This window comes from Piliocolobus tephrosceles, chromosome 16, assembly GCF_002776525.5.
Source record: "Piliocolobus tephrosceles isolate RC106 chromosome 16, ASM277652v3, whole genome shotgun sequence".
In the NCBI taxonomy this organism is placed as follows: Eukaryota; Metazoa; Chordata; class Mammalia; order Primates; family Cercopithecidae; genus Piliocolobus; species Piliocolobus tephrosceles.
The window spans coordinates 471,462-492,452 of NC_045449.1; the positions used below are offsets into that span (position 1 = coordinate 471,462).

The window sequence follows — 20,991 nt, forward strand, 5'->3', positions numbered from 1 at the left end:
CAATCCCTTTCTCAGTACCCTTATGAGGCAGAAAGAGCCAGGGCGATAGACAGAATCAGTGCTTCCCACTCCAGGCCCTGATAATGCAATCTATGCCTGAGGCAGATCGACGGCTTCCAGCTCCTCTGCCCCCACAGTTCACAATGTTTAATCACAGGTCACCACCGAACCCACCAGCAGATCTGTTAGCTGTTATGTGACCAACGGATACACATGTAAGCCCACCTTCACGTCTAAGCCTTGGGAATACAAAAACAGGTAAATCCATAAAAACAGGGAAATAAAGCCATTAAAAAGCCAGTAGAAGGACAGACAGAATGGCTTATACCTGTAATTCCAGCACTTTGGGAGGTGGAGGCAGATGGATCACTTGAGGGCAGGTGTTCAAGATCAGCCTGGCCAACACAGTGAAACACTGTCTCTACTACAAATACAAAAACTAGCTGGGCATAGTGGTGCATGCCTGTAATTCCAGCTACTTGGGTGGCTGAGGCTTACGAATTGCTTGAACCTGGGAGGCGGAGATTACAGTGAGCCGAAATCACACCACTGCACTCTAGCCTGGGTGACAGAGCCAGACTCCATCTCAAAAAAAAAAAATCTAGTAGATGTGGGAAACAGAGGCAGGCAGATCGCTTGAGCTCAGGAGTTCGAGAACAGCCTAGCCAACAAGGCGAAACCCCATCTCTACAAAAAATACAAAAATTAGTGAAGTGTGGTGGTGTGCACCTGTAGTTCCAGCTACTTGGGAGGCTGAGGTGGGAGGATCGCTTGAGCCCAGGAGTTCAAGGCTACAGTGAGCTGTAAATGCACCACTACACTCCAGCCTGGGGCACAGAGTAAGACCTTGTTTCAGAAAAAAAAAAAAAAAACACTGAAAAAAAGAAAAAAAAAAATCTATGAGAAAAGCTTTTGCCTCCTTCTAAAATTACAAAAGCTGTTTTGAATAGACTCTGTCACAGCTTCCTTCCTTTTGTATGAATAACTGAAGACTGGCCAAAGAACTGAGTTCCTTGCCACAAAGTTCATACGGATAAAAGAATTATATGACCAGGTGTGGTGGCTCCAGCCTGTAATCCCAGCACTTTGGGAGGCCAAGGCCAGTGGATCACTTGAGGTCAGGAGTTCAAGACCAGCCTGACCAACATGGTTAAACCCTGTCTCTACTAAAAATACAAAATTTGCCAGGCGTGGTGGCTCACACCTGTAATCCCACTTACTTGGGAGGCTGAGGTAGGACAATGACTCGAACCCGGGAGGTGGAAGTTGCAGTGAGCCAAGATCGCACCACTGCACTCCAGCCTGAGCAATAAGCGAAAATCCATCTCAAAAATAAAAATAAAATAAATGAAAATAAAAAAAGGAACTATATTACCATCTATGGCAAACTTGAAATTCCAGTGCTCTCACAGAAAAATGTGATCCAGAATGTGATTAACTAAATTAACAACATACTTTTCATTAATGATGAACAATCACACAATGTTACTTACCTTATTTTCAGCCTAATCTTGTTCACGACTTCATCTATGTTCGCCAGAGACTACAATAAAGAAGAAAGAGTGCCCAGCTGTTAGTCCACTTCCTGGAATTCCTCTTTCCTAGGGAAATGATGTGCTCTAACAGCTACTTATGAAAGCTCAAAAACTTTAATCACGTGGTATGAGCTTTGCTTTAAAAAAGTAAAGCAGTAGTTGGAAGGTACTGGCAAATCTAGCCCAGCCCGTTTTTTGTCAATAAAGTTTTACTGGAACAGAGTCGCGCCCATTCACTTGCGTCCTGCCTCCGGCTGCTCTTGAGCGAAAGTGGCGTTAGGCAGTTGTGAAAGACACTGTAGAGCCACAAAGCCTAGAATATTCACTACCTGGACCTTTGTAGAAAAGTTTGCTGACCCGTGGTGTATGTGATTGTGACAAATTCATGTAACAAAATACAGCAATGAAAATGAATGAACACACACCACCATGGATAAACATTACTAACGGAACGGGGCACAAAAAAAGCCGGACACAAGAGGACACAGGATACGATTTCACTAACACAATTCTCCTGTGTTAGAAGCGAGGACTGTGGTTGTCTCTGGGGGAAGGTAGTGACAGTGAAGAGGCAAGGAAAGGCCTTCTGAAGTTTTTTAAAATGGTTTATTTCTTGATCTGGGTGGCGGTGACATGGCTGTGTTTATTTTGTGAAAATTCATCAAGTTGTACCCTTAAGATTTGTGTACTCCTCTGTATTACGTTGTACTTCAATAAATACACAAATTTATTTTTTAGTATATAGATTCATTAGAAAAAAGCATGGAAGGATAAATAGGAGTAGTTGTAATCTATTAGTAGTTGCAGCATTAGTACCTATAATCTATCAACTACATATTACAATACGAAAAGAAGTGATTTCAAATTTTGCTTCTTGGGCTGGGTGCAGTGGCTCATGCCTGTAATCCTAGCACTTTGGGAGGCCGAGGTGGGCGGATCACGTGAGGTCAGGAGTTTGAGACCAGCCTGACCGTCATGGCGAAACCCCATCTCTACTGAAAATACAAAAAAAAAAAAAAAATTTAGCCAGGTGTGGTGGAGGGCGCCTGTTATGCCAACTACTCAAGAGGCTGAAGCGGCCGGGCGCGGTGGCTCAAGCCTGTAATCCCAGCACTTTGGGAGGCCGAGATGGGCGGATCGCGAGGTCAGGAGATCGAGACCATCCTGGCTAACACGGTGAAACCCCATCTCTACTAAAAAATACAAAAAACTAGCCGGGCAGGTGGCGGGCGCCTGTAGTTCCAGCTACTCGGGAGGCTGAGGCAGGAGAATGGCGTGAACCCGGGAGGTGGAGCTTGTAGTGAGCTGAGATCCGGCCACTGCACTCCAGCCTGGGCCACAGAGCGAGACTCCGTCTCAAAAAAAAAAAAGAGGCTGAAGCAGGAGAATCGCCTGAACCCAAGAGGCGGAGGTTGCAATGAGCTGAGATCAGACTGTTGGCACTCCTGCCTGGGCAACAAGAGCAAAACTCCTTCTCAAAAAAAAAAAAGTCTTCTTTTTGTCTGTATTTTATAATTATTGACTATGCACTAGTACTGTGACTATAATAAAGCTTATTATAATGACAAAACAAAGGGATCACTTCTGACCTTAGAGATGAGAAAATGTGAGGAAATGGTGCCCCCTAACGGATGAGATGAGGTACAATTTTACAGTACTACTTTAATTCTAGTTTTCAAAATACAATTTAATAAATCCTCTTTCTCTCTCCCTTAACAAATATTTTATCTCAGAAGGAATTAGGGATATTGCAGGAAATATGCTTATAAATTGCTTCTGGCTACCTCTGAGGGGAGGCGGCGGCTAGGTGTCTTCCAGGAGCAGGTCAGGTAAGAGAAATGGGCCCTGAGTGTTTGAGATGTCAGACTGGGTCGTCACAGCTCATCTTACTGTGCTGACTAAGCCAACAGTCACTCAGAATTTTCAGAAATCCAAGACCAGCTTAGGTAAAAATGAATCTCAGGCCGGGCGTGATGGCTTATGCCTGTAATCCCAGCACTTTGGGAGGCTAAGGTGGAAGGATCACTCAAACCCAGGAATTCAAGACCAACCCAGACAGACCCCATCTCTCCAAAAAACAAAAAAGTTAGCCAGGCGTGGTGGCGGGTGCCTGTAGTCCCAAGTACACAGGAGGCTGAGGTGGGAGGATCACTTGAGCCCAGAAGGTCGAGGCTGCAGTGAGCCATGTTTGCACCACTGCAGTCTAGCCTGGGTTAAACAGCCCTGTCTCAAAAAAAAAAAAAAAGAATCTTAAACAAGAGAAATTAATTTATATATAATTAATATATACCTGTATTTTTGTGTGTGATGGAGACTAGCTCTGTCACAAGGCTGGAGTGCAATGGCACGATCTCAGCTCACTGCCAGACTTCCTGGTTCAAGTGATTCTCCTGCCTCAGCCTCCCGAGTAGCTAGGATTACAGGCACGTGCCACCAGGCCCAGTTAATTTTTGTATTTTTAGTAGAGATGGGGTTTCACCATGGTGGCCAGGATGGTCTCGATCTCCTGACCCTGTGATCTGCCTGCCTTGGCCTCCCAAAGTACTGGGATTACAGGCATCAGCCACTGTGCCTGGCCAAGAGGAAAATATTTCTAATATCATTTTATGATAGCAAGTATTTTTATAATATCAAATAGCCTACCTTTAAGATGGCAGCTCCCTCTGTCACCTAGGCTGGAGTGCAGTGGTGCTTACTGTAACCTCAAACTCCTGGGCTCAAGCAATCCTCCCACCCCAGCCTCATGAGTGGCTGGGAACACAGGTATGTGCACTAAGCCTGGCTAATTTTCCTATTTTGCTACAGACACAGGGTCTTGCTATGTTGCCCAAGCTGACCTTGAATTCCTGGCTTCAAGCAACGCTCCCGCTTTGGCCTCCCAATGCACTGGGATTACAGGCATGAGGCAGCGCACCTGCCCCTATAATATCATTTTTATAATATAATGAATGTAGCTATTAAAAAGAACAGAGGCCGGGTGTGGAGGCTTATGTCTGTCCTTCGGGAGGCTGAGGTGGGTGGACTCCTTAAGTGCAAGAGTTAGAGACCAAACTGGACAACACGGTGAAACTCTGTCTCCACAAAAAATAGAAAAATTAGCCGGTGTGGTGGCTCACGCCTGTAGTACAAGCTACTTATGAGGCTGAGGAGAGAAGACTGATTAAGCCTGGGAGTTGTAGGGCACAGTGAGCTGTGATGGAGCCACTGCACTGTAGCCTGGAAGATGAGTGAGAATCTCAAAAAGAAAAAATAAATAAAAATAAAAATAGGCCGGGCGCGGTGGCTCACGCCTGTAATCCTAGCACTTTGCAAGGCCGAAGTGGGCAGATCACAAGGTCAGGAGTTCGAGACCAGCCAGGTCAATAAGGTGAAACACTGTCTCTACTAAAAATACAAAAAAAATTAGCCAGGCGTGGTGGCAGTTGCCTGTAATCCCAGCTACTCGGGAGGTTGAGGCAGGAGAATTGCTTGAACCTAGGAGGCGGAGGTTGCAGTGAGCCGAGATTGCGCCACTACACTCCAGCCTGGGCAAGAGTGAGACTCCGTCTCAATAAATAAATAAATAAATAAGAAGAGAAAGAAATATCCTAAAGTTATAATATTTGATTATTAGGTGGCCCTTGGGTGACTGTTATTCCTTCATTTCCAGGCTTTCTGTTGCGGGGACAAAAGGGAAAGGCTGCTAGCATTTAGTGTGGGTCTCTTAGGCAACAATTGTAGGCACTTCACAGGAATTGTTTCCCTCAATCCCCTCTGCCATGCCAGGCACATTCTTCTCCTCTTCAATGTTAAGACTGGGAAATACGAAGGCCGGTGTGGTGGCTCACGCCTGTAATCCCAACACTTTGGGAGGCCGAGGTGGGTGGGCTGCCTAAGCTCAGGAGTTCAAGACCAGCCTGGGCAACCTGGCAAAACCCTGTCTCTACCAAAAATACAAAAAATTACCTGGGCGTGCTGGTGCACACCTGTGGTCCCAGCTACTCAGGAGGCTGAGGTGGGAGGATGGCTTGAGCCCGGAAAGAAGAGGCTGCAGTGAGCCGAGATCACACCACTACATTCCAACTGGGTGACAGAGGGGGAACCCGCCGCAAATAAAAAAACACATCAGAAATGTGCTCTGAAAGGACAGGCGCTTTGCCTGAAGCTGCAGAGATCCTCTTTCTTACTCTATGATCTACCTCTAACGCAATGGTTCTTGACCTAATTTTCTGCGCCCCAAGACACCTGACAGCTATGACACACCCACTCCCATCAGTTCAGTGTCTGGCTATGACAGTGATCCTCACCAGGGCTGAGGGCCTTTCCTGGAGTTGGGGAAAAGCCCTATGGGAACGCACATTGGCTGGGCAGAGGGGTTTATCCTAGCTTTGAGAATCACACATCTCATTTAGTTATAATGTGGTTGTACAGTTTTAATTGTTTAATTTTAAAATGTTTTAGTTATTGGAAAATATTTCCTAATTCTAAAGGTAATTCCTGACAATTAGAGAAAATAAGTCATCTGCACACCCAGGACACTATGACCACAATCAGAACTTTTGCATGTTGCCTTCTACTATGAAACTATCTAGCTATACAAAAATAAACTGGGATAAGCAAGTTGGCATCTTTTTTATTATTTTCATTTTTTTAAAGGTATGATCTCATTCTGTTGCCCAGGCTGGAGTGCAGTGGCACGATCTCAGCTGACTGCAACTTCCACCTCCCAGGCTCAAGCGATCTTCCTGCCTCTGCAATCCACCCGCCTTGGCCGCCCAAAGTGCTGGGGTGGAGAATAGAGCCGTGAGCCGGACCTTGGGTTTTTTGTCTTAACAACAGAGATCCAGAGCATTTCTGGGGTCACCAAAAACTCTTTAGAAACCTCCCCATTTCACTCTTTCCTCAAACTTCCTAAGTATGTTAGCTTTATATTAGTTTTTCATAAATTTCATTTAGTTTCCTCTAATCAAACTTCCAAATGATGATTTTCAGTTGAATTAATTAATCAGGAGATTTAAAAGGTTTTCTTGACTACTGTCACCAAACTTGGCTACTATTTAAAGCCCCACAGGTACTCTGCTGCATGGAAAATCCAGGCCCCTCTCAGACCTGGCCCAGTAAAACAGAAAGAGGCATCCATTCCAGGCCACCCGACAGGCTCCAGACAGCCAGACACACAAGTATGTCCACTCCTCGACAGGCTCCAGACAGCCACAGGCACACAAGTACGTCCACTCAACAGCAATGTATTCTCACCCTCCTTCTCACAGTAACACTAAATTCACTCTTGATACACTGAACTCTACTTTAAACCATGTACACTCATAATTTACAAGTGTTTACTGTAGGTCCATGAGGTATACAGACAGTTTTTGCCCAGGATCTAACAATAGTTAAATTATAAGCTATTCCACTACTTTCTACTACCTTTTCATTAAGATCCACGGGAATCTGGCTTGGTAGATGACCTGCTAAGTGAAACTCTTGAGACTACAAAATTAAAGACAACCCTATTTCACAAATGTTCTGAGTTACTCTAAGAAACGTGACTATACATTATCATATACATGGGGCACACGTAGACAAGACAGAGAACTGAATCTGCGGAACGACAAATATCTTGAGTTTTCAGTAGTTTTTAAGAAATACAGCACATACACAAACACCACGAGAGGTGAGAACCTGGTGGTTTCCTACATAATTTTCAAATCTAACACATTTTTGTTTTGGTGAATCAGCAACTACTATCTTTATCGTAGCTATTTCCAAATGTCTATCTCCAGCTAATTCCTAAAATTCCCCTTTCATACAAAATGATGAGCTATAAAGGCTTTTTGTGAAATCTCAAAAAAGACAATCACACAGTATATCGTCTTTTAAACTTTATTTTAAAAATCAGTATGTCCATTAAAAAAAGTTTGGAAGGATCTGCCAAGATAGTCACAATAACGGGGATCATGAGCTCCACACGCAAATACCCAACTACTTATTTCCACCTGGATGACCTGAGTATGCTCAAACTCGGGCTCACCCTTACACCCCACTCCAGCCCCACTTGCCACTGAAACCTGCTCTTTCTCCTTACACTCAGAAACTGGGTAAAGCGTAAAGCTGCCAACGCCCACCCAGTCAGCCAAATCTGGCTACCTAGAAACCAAAGTTCAAAATCCTTAACTTACGGTCATGTACAGTGGCTCAAATCTATAATCCTAGCACTCTGAGAGGCTGAGGCAGGAGGGTGGCTTGAGGCCAGGAGTTCAAGATCAGTCTAGGCAACACAGCAAAGCCCAGTCTATAAAAAAAAAAAATTAAAAATCAGCTGGGGCTGGGCGCGGTGGCTCACACCTGTAATCCCAACACTTTGGAAGGCCGGGGTGGATGGATCATGAGGTCAGGAGATCAGGACCATCCTGGCCAACATGGTGAAACCCCATCTCTATTAAAAATACAGAAATTAGCTGGGTGTGGTGGTGCGTGCCCGTAATCCTAGTTACTCAGGAGGCTGAGGCAGGGGAATTGCTTGAACCAGGGAGTCGGAGGTTGCGGTGAGCCGAGATGGTGCCACCCCACCCCAACCTGGTGACAGAGCAAGACTCAGTCTCAAAATAATAATAATAATAATCATCATCATCATCATCATCATCATCATCATCAGCTGGGTGTGCTGGCACACACCTGTAGTGCCAGCTACTGAGGAGGCTGAAGTGCAAGGATTGCCTGAGTCCAGGAATTTGAGGTTGCAGTGAGCTATGATTGTACCACTGCACTCCAGCCTGGGCAAGAGGGCAAGACCCCATGTCAAAAAAAAAAAAAAATCACTAACTTGGCCTGTAGTACTCAGCGAAAACACCATTTCCTCAAGGGAGTAAGCCTTTCCAATCCGTCACGACCAAGTAAGGCCCTGGGTTCTGTTGTCACTGTATTTGGCATGCTTCCTTCATGGCAATGCTATCACATTGAAGCTGAGCATTCTTTATCTTTCTGTGCCTCGTTATTCTGTTAAATAAGAAGGATAACAAAGTGGAGAGTTCATCATTGTTTAGTGCCAAGAATGGTGTTGGGTACACAGGAAATATCCAGTAAAGATTACTATTATAGTTGCAGTAAAGGTTATGTAAGAGCAAGTAACATAGTATTTAAAAATTACACTAGCAAGTCAGGCCAGGTGCGGTGGCTCACGCCTGTAATCCCAGCGCTTTGGGAGGCTGAAGTGGGCAGATCCCAAGGTCAAGAGATCGAGACCATCCTGGCCAACACGGTGAAACCCCGTCTACTAAAAATACAAAAAATTAGCCAGGTGTGGTGGCGGGTGCCTGCAATCCCAGCTGCTCAGGAGGCCGAGGCAGGAGAATCACTTGAACCCGGGAGGCAGAGGTTGCAGTGAGCCAAGATCATGCCATTGCACTCCAGCCTGGGGGATAATAACGAGACTTTGTCTCAAAAAAAAAAAAAAAACCCGGGCGCAGTGGCTTAAGCCTGTAATCCCAGCACTTTGGGAGGCCGAGGCGGGCGGATCACGAGGTCAGGAGGTCGAGACCATCCTGGCTAACACAGTGAAACCCCGTCTCTACTACAATTACAAAAAATTAGCTGGGCGAGGTGGTGGGCGCCTGTAGTCCCAGCTACTCGGGAGGCTGAGGTAGGAGAATGGCGTGAACCTGGGAGGCGGAGCTTGCAGTGAGCCGAGATCGCGCCACTGCACTCCAGCCTGGGCGACAGAGCGAGACTCCATCTCAAAAAAAAAAAAAAAAAGAAAGAAAATCAGTTCTGTGAAAAATATTTGGGCCAGGTGTAGTGGCTCATGCCTGTAATCCTAGCACTTTGGGAGGCTGAGGTGGGAGGATCACATTAGCTCAGGAGTTCAAGACCAGCCTGGGCTTCATAGTGAGATCTTGTTTCTACTAAACAATTTTAAAAATCAGCTGTGTGTGGTGGCATGCACCTGCAGTACCAGCTACTCAGAAGGCCAATGTGTGGGAAGCGCTAGAGCTCGGGAGTTCAAGGCTGCTATGATTGTGCCACTGCACTCCAGCCTGGGCAACAGAGTAACACTCTGAACACTCTGTTTTAAAAAAACAAGGAAGAAAGAAAAAAAGCATTTCACTGAGAGGCATGTGGTCTCCAAAAAACTGGCGACCATAAGCCTAGAGGACACACATCTTCCAGGATCCTTGCTCTCCCCTCTCAGCCTCATCTCCTCTGTCTCTGTTCATAGTGCACACCTTGTGTCTCCTGTTTCTGAGCCTTGGTCCTATGTTTAGAAGGGCCTTCTGTAGCATCCAGCCCTACGGGCTCTTGTGGGTTTTCTCTTTGTGTGCGGAGATGAGAGATTGTAGAAAGAAAGACATGGAACTAAGAAGTAGTAGGAAAGACAGCTGGGCCCAGGGGACCACCACCACCAGCGCGCAGAGTCCAACAGCGGCCTCGAATGCCTGGACGCACTGCTATGGATTGCATACAAGGCAAGGGGGCAGGGAAAGGAGTGTGAGTCATCTCAACTGATGGATAAGGTCAAGCAAGTCACATGTCCACGTGACAGGGGGCCCTTCCCTTTGTGGTAGCTGAAGCAGAGAGGAAGGACAGCATATGTCAGCATTTTTTCTATGCACTCATCAGAAAGATCAAAGACTTTAATGCTTTCACTAATTCTGCTACTGTTATCTTCTAAGAACTTAAAAGGAGGAGGCAGGTGTACAGATGGGACACGAAAGTGGACCAGGAGCATGACCACTGAAGCACAGCACCACAGGGGGACATTTAAGCCTCCGGATGACTGCGGGCAGGCCTGGCTAATGTCAGGCCTCCCACAAGAACTGGTGGAGCAGAGTGTTCTCTAACTCCCCCAGGGAAAGGGAAACTCCCTTTCACAGTCCGCTAAGCAACGGGTGCTTTCCCAGGCACTGGCGCTACCGCTAGACCAAGGTGCCTTCAAGCGGCCCTTATACAGGCATGACAGAGGGCTCTCAACTCTTGTCTTCTGGTCACTTCTTACAATGTTCCTTCAGCTCCTAACTCTGTATGGCCTGGTTTTTCCTTGGTTATAATAATGAAACAAAGATTAATACTAAAGACTAACGATTGATAATATCCATATATAATCATCTCTATATCCTATTTCTATTATAACTTTTCTTATTCTAACTATTTCCTTTATCATATTGGAAGAGGTTGTGCCTTCAGTCTCTTCCTTCAACACCTGTGTTGCTTTCCGCCCATACCTTCCTTCCCTCATCATCCTGGAAGAGATACCTGGCTGCTGGCTCTGTCTAGAATACTGTCCTGCCAGACTGCTGCAAGCTTGACTCCTCCCTGTCCCTCAGGTCTCAGTGTAGAAGGAACCACTTCACAGAGAGCTTCCCATTAGGCTCCTTTATCTAAAGGACCTCCCACCCGTGCATCACGCTCTGTCAGGAACCTGCTTGGTATCACAGCCACCATGTCTGATCATCTATAGTGTATCTGCTGATTTATTTCTTGTCGTCCTCCCTACACTAGACTCCATGAGACCAAGACCAGATCTGTCATGTTTACATTTCTCCCTCGTTTCTAAAAATAGTACCTGACACTTAGTAGACATTTAATAAACGGTGGCTACGTTTTACTAAATGAATACATGAATGAATCTCTCAAGCTCGGCAGACAGGCTACCTCCTCTCTGAAGTTGTCATCTTCCTTGGAAGCACTGGTCTTTGTTTCCTTACCGCACTGTCCCATCGTCACTCACGGCATTCACCAGCGTCTCCCACCACTTGACCCTACACACCTCAAGGGCATGGACTGGATCTTATTCATCTCTGTACCCCCAGCACCTGGCACAGTGACTGACAACACATGACAGGCACCTACTGAACAAATGCTGACTGAAGAAACGAAAACTAAGCGGGACTCTCGCTGCCCTTCTCCCAACTCTGCTGCTTCCAATTCTGGTCTACTCCTTACCCAGACACCCAAAAACCAATTTGGAAAGAAAATCCATCTCTATAGGCAAATCACCGGACAAAAAAATAATAAAACATAAAGCCTAAAAATTTGTCTCTTGAGGCTGGGCACGGTGGCTCACACATGTAATCCCAGCACTTTGGGAGGCTGAGGCGGGCAGATCACGAGGTCAGGAGTTTGAGACCATCCTGGCCAACATGGTGAAACCCCGTCTCTACTAAAAACACAAAAATTAGCCGGGTGTGGTGGTGAGTGCCTATAGTCCCAGCTACTCAGGAGGCTGAGGCATAAGAATCGCTTGAACCTGGGAGGCAGAGACTGCAGTGAGCCAAGACCATGCCATTGCACTCCAGCCTGAGTGACAACAGCAAAACTCCATCTCAAAAAAACTAATAAATAAAAATAAAAATTTACATCTTGAAAAAGAGGTGAAAGTGGCTTCATGACTCTGGGCTTCTCCTGCCTGCCTCACCCCCAGCTTTCCCCACTACATTATAAAAATCCCTTCCACTTTCCATAACAGAAAATTTGGGAGGACTCTCACAACCTAAGGGTACAATTATTAATATGTTCATTATACAATGAATTCCATTTCAACACAGGGTAGCTCACTGCCCCAGGTGGTGACGATGGCGTTTGATTTGAATTTGACTCTCCCTTGTTTATCAAGGGCCCGTAGATGATCTAGTGGAGCACGCGAAGCGTGACACTCAGGATGCGCCAGAAGCTGCTGAAAGGAGGGAAACCCGAAACTCTACTTACTTGCTCTGTTGGGAACAGGGTATTGATATACTCGACAGCATTGAAATCTGCTCGATCTAGAGGGTCCTGGCTTGGAAACACCTACACAGAAAGAGAGGATTATACATAAAAACAAGTAGTATACCGTAAATACATATATATAATTTTAATTTGTCAATTAAAAGGAAAATAAAGGACCAGGCATGGTGACTCGAACCCATAATCACAGCACTTTGGGAGGCCAAGGCGGGTGGATCACCTGAGGTCAGTCTCTACTAAAAATACAAAAATTAGCTGGGTGTCGTGGTGCACACCTGTAATCCCAGCTACTCAGGAGGCTGAGGCAGGAGAATCACTTGAATCCAGGAGGTGGAGGTTGCGTGAGCCAAGATCACACCACTACACTCCAGTCTGGGCGACAGAGCAAGACTCTGTCTCAAAATTAAATAAATAAATAAATAAATAAATAAATAAATAAATAAATAAATAAATAAAAATAAGGCTGGGTGGATCGCTTGAGCTCACGAGTTGGAGACTGGCCCGGGCAACATGGTGAAACCACATCTCTACAAAAAAAATTAGCTGGGTGCCATGGCACATGCCTGTCGTAGTCCCAGCTACCTGGGAGGCTGGGGTGGGAGGATCACCGGAGCCCAGAAGGTAAAGTTGCAGTGAGCCGAGACTGTACCACTGAACTTCAACCCGGGCAACAGGGTAAGATCCTGTCTCAAAAACAGTCCACCTCTGAGAAATACAGCTAACTCCCTAACAACCTGAAGAACATGCAACAAGGTGGATGATACAAGCAGCCAAATTATCTGCTGGACACTGGGTCTCACCAGCTTGATAGAGTTGTAACTGTTGGAAGCCACTTCATCTCTGAAGAAGCCTTCCAAAGAAATACAGAGCCAAAAAATCAAAATGTCTTCTAAGACAACTGTTAGAAAAATTGAAGCTTTCTACCGTATCAAGGGGAGGTGGATGAGAAGCAAGACCCTGTCTCAAACACACACACACACACATACACACATACACACACACCTCTATAAATGGGACAATACATTACTTAGTACAGTGTCAGGCCCACGGTAAGTATTAAGAGTCAACATATGCCAACTACTAGTACAGTGGAAGTCATGTGTTTAACTTAGACACAAACCCGGGAGACGGAGCTTGCAGGGAGCCGAGACTGCGCCACTGCACTCCAGCCTGGGCGACAGAGCGAGACTCTGTCTCAAAAAAAAAAAAAAAAAGAAAAGAAAAGGGCTTCTCAGGGTCCATTAAATAAGACATAATGGAATTGTCCATTTCCTCAATCATAAATCCCTTTCTTAAATCATATAACTTCATGACAATTCCTTTAAGGGAGATTTTCTCCCTTTATTAATACCCTGCAGTATTAGAAATCACTATTTCTGACGGGGTGCAGTGGCTCACACCTGTAATCCTAGCACTTTGGGAAGCCGAGCCGGGCAGATCGCCTGAGGTCAGGAGTCCGAGACCAGCCTGGCCAACATGGTGAAATCCCCTCTCTACTAAAAATACAAACATTAGCCCGGCGTGGTGGCGGGTGCCTGTAGTCCCAGCTACTCCGGAGGCTGAGGGAGGAGAATCGCTTGAACCTGGTAGGCGGAGGTTGCAGTGAGCCGAGATGGCACCCCTGCACTCCAGCCTGGGCGACAGAGCGAGACTCCGTCTCAAAAAATAAAATAAAATAAAATAAAATAAAAAATCCCTATTTCTAATATCATTAACCTTAAAAATTCAATAAACTTCCAAAGGAAGAGTTCCTGCAGGCAGGGCCACGCGTGGTGGCTCACGTCTGTAATCCCAGCACTTTGGGAGGCCGAGGCGGGCAGGTCACTTGAGCTCAGGAGTTCGAGACCATCCTGGCCAACACAGTGAAACTCCCGTCTTTACCAAAAATACAAAAATTAGCCAGGCGTGGTGGTGGGCGCCTGTAATCACAGCTACGCAGGAGGCTGAGACAGCAGAATCGCTTGAACCCGGGAGGCAGAGGTTGCAGTGAGCCGAGATCGCGCCACTGCACTTCAGTCTGGGCTACACAGCGAGACTCCACCTCAAAAAAAAAAAAAGTTCCTGCAGGGAAAAGAGGCCCCTTGGGAGTATGCTCCAACCTCAGCCAAACTATTCAACGGGAGGAATTCTCAACCTTTTAAGAATGGTCACGATGCCATTTTTCAACTTTCTCTCTCCTGTGCCATCTGCTTCAGAAATTAAAGTCATACCCTTCCCCCAGTTCCAAGCCACTCACGAGGGGCCAGCTTGCGAAACCGGGGCGTTGGCACGAGCCTGGTAAATGCATGAAGCCCCCACAGTCCCCAGAATCTGAAGATGCCACCCAAGGCCTGCATTCTCCTAGCGTCGTCCCCTCTCAGCGCACAATTCCTTTTTCCCAAAACCACCAGGACCCCCAGCCCTCGCCAAAAACAATCGAAGCCTAGAAAGGGTTCCCCTTCCTTTCTTTCTGATTCAGACACCCCTTCTCACCCGGGCCACCTCCCCACTTCACTTTCCCTGCTGCCCCGGGCCCCCGGCCCTCCGTCCACTGCCGCGGCCTCCCCAGCGCCCGCACTCGCGTCTCCCCTCCTGAGGGGCGGAACGCTCACCTGCTCGATGGCCAGCTGCACCTCGGGCGTGAGCTGCAGCACGGCTTCCAGCTCCTCCACGAACTCCAGTTCCTCCTCCTCCATCATTCCGCCTCCCGGCCACCTGCCGACCCCCGCCGCGAGCCCCACTCAGGCCTCCGGCCGCCACCCAGGCCCCAGCACAGCAACCCTCTCGCGGCAGCGACCTGGCGAGCCCGGCTCCGTCAGCCGCTCTGTCAGCCGCTCCGGCACTTCCGGGAGGCCAGGGCACTTCCGGGACCGGGGAACTGTGGGATCGCGGCGGACTGAGAGGGGTTGCGTTCCTATCAAGTCCCGGGTCTCTCCCGCAACGCTTTACCCCCGCGGCCGCGCGTGCCCTCAGCGCGTCGTCAGGATGGCGCGGCCTCTTCGCTCCCCAAGGCGCGCCCCCCACTGAGGACCGCGAGGTTGGGGCAGGGCGGGGCCCCCAGCAGGACGCCCGGATGAAAGTCGGCCCGGCGACGTCGCGACCCACAGTCCACAGCCTCCGCGGGCAGCGCAGCGGCGACCCCTCAGCTTCCGGGGCCCCTCGGTCAGTGGCAGCGGGTGTCCCGGCCCTGGGGACGACGTGATCCCAGCTGGCACGTGGCGGTGTCGCCAAGGACCTTCGCAGGACGGGACAGCGTCCACTCGATAGAGAGGAATTCCCCGTGCGCCGGGCTCTGCGCAGTATGGGGAGAAATGTTTTTTTTTTTTGTTTTTTTTTTTTTTTTTTGTCGTCTTTGATTTTCTTTCTTTCTTTTTTTTTTTTTTGAGACGGAGTCTCACTGTCGCCCAGGCTGGAGTGCAGTGGCGCGATCTCGGCTAACTACAAGCTCCGCCTCCCGGGTTCAAGCGATTCTCCTGCCCCAGCCTCCTGGGTAGCTGGGATTACAGGCGCCCGCCACCACGCCCGGCTCATTTATGTATTTTTAGTAAAGAGGAGGTTTCACCATGTTGGCCAAGTTGGTCTCGAACTCCTGACCTCGTGATCCGCCCGCCTCGGCCTCCCAAAGTCTGGGATGACAGGCGTGAGCCACCGCGCCCGGCCAGAAACGTCTTTTTTAAAGCCAGATGACGCAGCGTCCTGGAGCTGGGGAGACGTTTACTGAGGTTGAATATCAGGGGTCTAAGTCCCGAATATTCCACCACTGATAAGCTGTGTGATCTGGAACAAATTACTACCCCGCATGGATGTGGAGAGGATTAAATATTAACAGCGCGATACAAATTCATGCTGGTAATACAGGAAATAGTGGGGTGCCCAGCCCTTACCCCCACAAAGGAACAAAGAAGCCAGATCACTCATCGCCCTGTGGAACCACCTTTCCTGCAGACGCTGAAAACAGCGAGGGAATTGCCCCCCAAGAAGCCTCGCTCCACCAGGTGAACCGGAAAACTCCAGAAGGGAAATGCGTTGGCGCCACTGAACTTTTTTTCTTGTTGTTATCAGAGTTGCTCAAAGTAAAAAATTGGAGCAGTATGATTTTCTCTTTTATTTTTAATTGACAATAATTATATAAACAATGTAATTTCTAACACCAAAGGAATGCTAAAAAACATACATTGAAAAAAAAGAAAAAAAAGACAAAATAAAATATAAATTGAACCTGGCGCGGTGGCACAGTCCTGCAGCCCCAGCTGCTCCGGAGGCTGAGGCAGGGAATTACTGACTCTGAGACTGAATATCAGGGGTTTAGATCTCATCCCACCACTGAGGATTGCATGAGCCCAGAGTTCGAGGCTGCAGTGAGCTATGCTTGCTTTGCATCACTGCACTCCAGCCTGGGCCACAGAGTGAGACTCTCTCTCTTAAGTAAACATAAAATATTATTGATTCATAAAATCATGATTTTGAAAATTAATGATATGAAAAATGTGCACAATATATTTCAGAAAGCAAAATGTATAATTTCATTTAAAAAAATGCACAGCATGGTCCCAGCTTTGTGTGTATTCTGTACCAATAAAACTGACAGCAAGGAAATAATACTTTTCTGGACGTGATAAATGTACATCCTTTGTACATTTTCCCAAATGTCTACAATAAGCCTGTAGTTCTTTCAGGCTTAGAAAATATGAATGCCTTTTTCTAAAAGGAAAAGGTAACTATAGCTACTTATTTTGGACGTTTTTTTCCTTTAAAAAATTAAGATATTTACATACAGTAAAATTTTCTCTTGCAATTTATGATGCGATGAGTTTTGATAAATGTATATAAATGACTGGGTGTGGTGGTTCACGCCTATAATCCCAGCACTTGGGGAGGCCAAGGCTGCCGGATCACTTGAGGTCAGGGGTTTGAGACCAGCCTGGCCAACACGGTAAAACCCGTCTCTATCTACTAAAAATATAAAAATTAGCCTGCCGTGCTGGTGCACAGAATCACTTGAACCCGAGAGGCGGAGGTTGCAGTGAGCCAAGATTGCACCATTGCACTCCAGCCTGGGTGACAGAGCAAGATTCCATCTCAAAAAACAAACAAACAAACAAAATAAATAAATAAAGTGCATATAACCATGTAACTATTACCACAATCTAGTGATAGGAGAATTTCATTATTCTCCCAAATTCCCTCTTGCCTCACCCCATCCACTAGCAACCACTGACTTGATTTCTGTCCCTATAGTTTTTTGTTTGTTTTTTGTTTTTTTGTTTTTTGAGATGGAGTCTTGCTCTATCACCCAGGCTGGAGTGCAGTGGTGCAATCTCAGCTCATTGCAACCTCCGCCTTCAAGCGATTCTCCTGCCTCAGCCTCCTGAGTAGCTGAGATTACAGGCGCCTGCCACCACGTCTGGCTACTTTTTGTATTTTTAGTAGAGATGGGGTTTCGCCATGTTGGCCAGGCTGGTCTCAAACTCCTGAGCTCAGGTGATCCGCCTGCCTCAGGCTCCCAAAGTGCTGGGGGTACAGGCATGAGCCACCATGCCCGGCCTGTCCCTATGGTTTTGATATTTCCAGAATATCATCTAGATGGAATCATACAGTATGACACCTTTTCAGTCTGGCTCCTTTCATCTGTCATAAAGTATTCAAAACTCATCCGTGCTGTTGCATGGATCTGTAGCTCACGTCTTCTTGCTGAGTGGTATTCCACTGTATGAATGCACCACAATTTGTTTATCTAGTCCCTGGTTGAAGGACATATGGGTTTTTCCAGTTTCTGGCAATTATGAATAAAGCTGCTATAAACATTCATGTACAGATTTTTGTGTGAACATAAGTTTTCATGTCACTTGGGTAAATATGCAGACGTGGGACTGCCGTGTTATATGATATGTCTGTGTTTAACTTTCTAAGAAACTGGTAAACTGTTTTCCAAACTGGCTGTATCACTTTCACATTGCTACCAGCAATGTATGAGAGTCCCATTTGCGCAGAGAGCTGATTTTTAATGATGATAATAAGAAGGAACATTTCCTAGCCCTCATCATGTGACAGGCACCATGCGAAGCATGCTACATGCATTGTCTCTTTTAATTCACACAGCAATCCTGAGGTTGTTAGTTTTTCTTACTATCCCCATCTAACAGATAGGAGATGAAGATCTAGTTAAAGTAAACAAACAACAAAATAAAAACTCGCCCAAGGCCTTATACCTAAATCTTCCTGCCATTCATTAACCTATTCAATACATTTATTGAACACCTGTTCCTGTTGGTGACAGGTACTCAAGCTAGGTGCTGGGAATTCAGCCGTCAACAAAATAGACCACATGCCTGCCTCTACAGAGCTATTTCTATGTATGAAAAGGGGATTTGTAAGGCCGGGCGCGGTGGCTCAAGCCTGTAATCCCAGCACTTTGGGAGGCTGAGATGGTGGATCGCGAGGTCAGGAGATCGAAACCAGCCTGGCTAACACGGTGAAACCCCGTCTCTACTAAAAAAAATACAAAAAACTAGCCGGGCGACGTAGCGGGCGCCTGTAGTCCCAGCTACTCGGGAGGCTGAGGCAGGAGAATGGTGTGAACCCTGGAGGCGGAGCTTGCAGTGAGCTGAGATCCGGCCACTGCACTCCAGCCTGGGCCACAGAGTGAGACTCTGTCTCAAAAAAAAAAAAAAAGAAAAGGGGATTTGTACAAATAAACATATAATTGTGATAGATCCGATAAAAGAGAAGTAAAGCACATGTTGAGAGACTATATGGATAGAGTTCTGATTGGATTAGGGGTCAGGAAAGCCTTTTCTTTCTTTCTTTCTTTCTTTTTTTTTTGGAGACAGAGTTTTGCTCTTGTCACTCTTATCACCCAAGCTGGAGTGCAGTGGTGTGATTTCGGCTCAGCTAACCGCAACTCCGCCTCCAGGTTCAAGGGATTCTCCTGCCTCAGCCTCCTGAGTAGCTGGGATTACAGGCGCCCACCACCACCCCCAGCTAATTTTTGTATTTTTAGTAGAAATGGGGTTTCTCCATGTTGGCCAGGGTGGTCTTGAGCTCCTGACCTCAGGTGATCCAACCCGCCTTGGCCTCCCAAAGTGCTGAGATTAGGCATGAGCCACTGCGCCCGGCCAGGAAAGGCTTTTCTGAGGAAGTGATTTTTAAGCTGAAGCAAAGGGTGGAAAGTGAGGATAACACATGGTTAAAAGGAACAGAATGTGCAAAAGCCATGAGTATGAAAACAGTCGGCCAGGGTGACGGAAGTTTGAAAGCCAAGGGGAGAGTAATACACAAGGAAGCTGAAGAAATGGGCATTGCCAGATGGTGAAGGATCTGGAAGGTCTTCTTAAAGAAATGGGAAGCCTCTGAAGGACTGTAAGCAGAGGAGTACCATGACCAGGTTTACCATGCCTGCCATCAGCCCTGGTCTCTCCGTTTTTTTTTTCCCTTTGCCTCTGAGCTTCCACATTGTTGTGGAGAGTCATGAAACCACATGACCATGTTCAGCACAAATTCCTGTTGTCTTATTTCCACTGATTCTGATTGTCCTTCTCAGCATCCGTTGTCAATTCTCAATGGCATTCCCCCATGACCAAAACTTTTCCCTCCTCTGGAGCTCCCAACTCCATGATACCCCTTCTCCCTCTTTGCAGATAAGCTACAATAGTATAAGTTTGAGTTTAAGAGAGTTATGCTGTACAAAAAAGTATAGGAAGTTAAAAGAGCAGAGAGAGAGGTTGACACACTGGGTTTTAAAAAACTTTGTTAAGTAATAATAGACTAGATTTATTCATTTACGTTAAACAAAAGAAGAAAATACCTTTGACAGGAAGAGGAAATCTAGAAAGAGATTGTATGCTTCTGAGAGAAATAAAATGTGGAAGTTTATGGATATGAGGAATTTGGGTATGAAAATAAGGAGCATGTGATATTTTCACAAGTGAGCTGGGCTTAAAAAAACAACTTCCAGGCCGGATGCAGTGGCTCACTTCTGTAATCCCAGCACTTTGGGAGGCTGAGGCAGGCGAATCACCTGAGGTCAGGAGTTCAAGAGCAGCCTGACCAACATGGACAAAGCCTGTCTCTACTAAAAATACAAAATTAGTCTGGCATGGTGGCTAACACCTGTAATCCCAGCTACTTAGGAGGCTGAGGCAGGAGAATCACTTGAACCCGGGAGGCAGAGGTTGCAGTGAGCCAAGATTGTGTCACTGCACTACAGCCTGGGCAACAAAGCAAGACTCCCATCTCAATAAACAAATAAATAAATAAATACAAAAAATTAGCTGCGCATGGTGGCAGATGCTTGTAATCCCAGCTACTCAGGAGGCTGAGACGGGACAATCTCTTGAACTCAGGAGGTGGAGGTTGCAGTGAGCCAAGATTGTGCTATTGCACTCCAACCTGGGCAACAGCAAGATTCTGTTTCAAAAACAAACAAAAACCAACTTCCGTTTTTGCTGTAGGATAGGGTATAGTGATGAAAAGTGTCACAGAAAACATTTTTTCTACATTGAAATTTCACTGCATGAGGCACAAATTCAGTCTCTAATACTTTAAAAGCAAAACAAAAAGAAACCTTGGAAACTGTGGCCTTTAGCAGGCGATGGGGGAGGATGATTTGGAAGGGAGTTCAGTAGGCTGTGAGGGAGATGGGAGAAGATGGATTGGAAGGGAGTAAACAGTAGGCTGTGAGGGAGACAGGGAAGGATGGATTGGAAGAGAGTATACAGTAGGTTGTGAGGGAGCTGGGGGAGGATGGATTGGAAGGGAGTATACAGTAGGCTGTGAGGGA

General features: G+C 46.6%; 1 protein-coding gene across 4 annotated transcripts in view; it reads right to left on the reverse strand.

Moving 5' to 3' along the window:
* The window catches only part of VPS53 (VPS53 subunit of GARP complex), a 171,721-nt gene extending 156,260 nt beyond the window's left edge, over nt 1-15,461 (reverse strand). For 2 of the 4 annotated variants that reach the window (XM_023193355.2, XM_023193354.3), the window contains exons 1-3: nt 14,825-15,461; nt 12,216-12,296; nt 1,494-1,543 (exon numbers count right to left, since the gene is read on the reverse strand). In XM_023193355.2, coding sequence (XP_023049123.1) covers nt 1,494-1,543; nt 12,216-12,296; nt 14,825-14,911 — 218 coding nt within the window. In that variant the 5' untranslated portion in view covers nt 14,912-15,461. The remainder of the gene's footprint in view (nt 1-1,493; nt 1,544-12,215; nt 12,297-14,824) is intronic. The other 2 variants (XM_023193352.2, XM_023193353.2) reach the window with 2 other exon arrangements.
* Nucleotides 15,462-20,991: the final 5,530 nt, after the last annotated feature.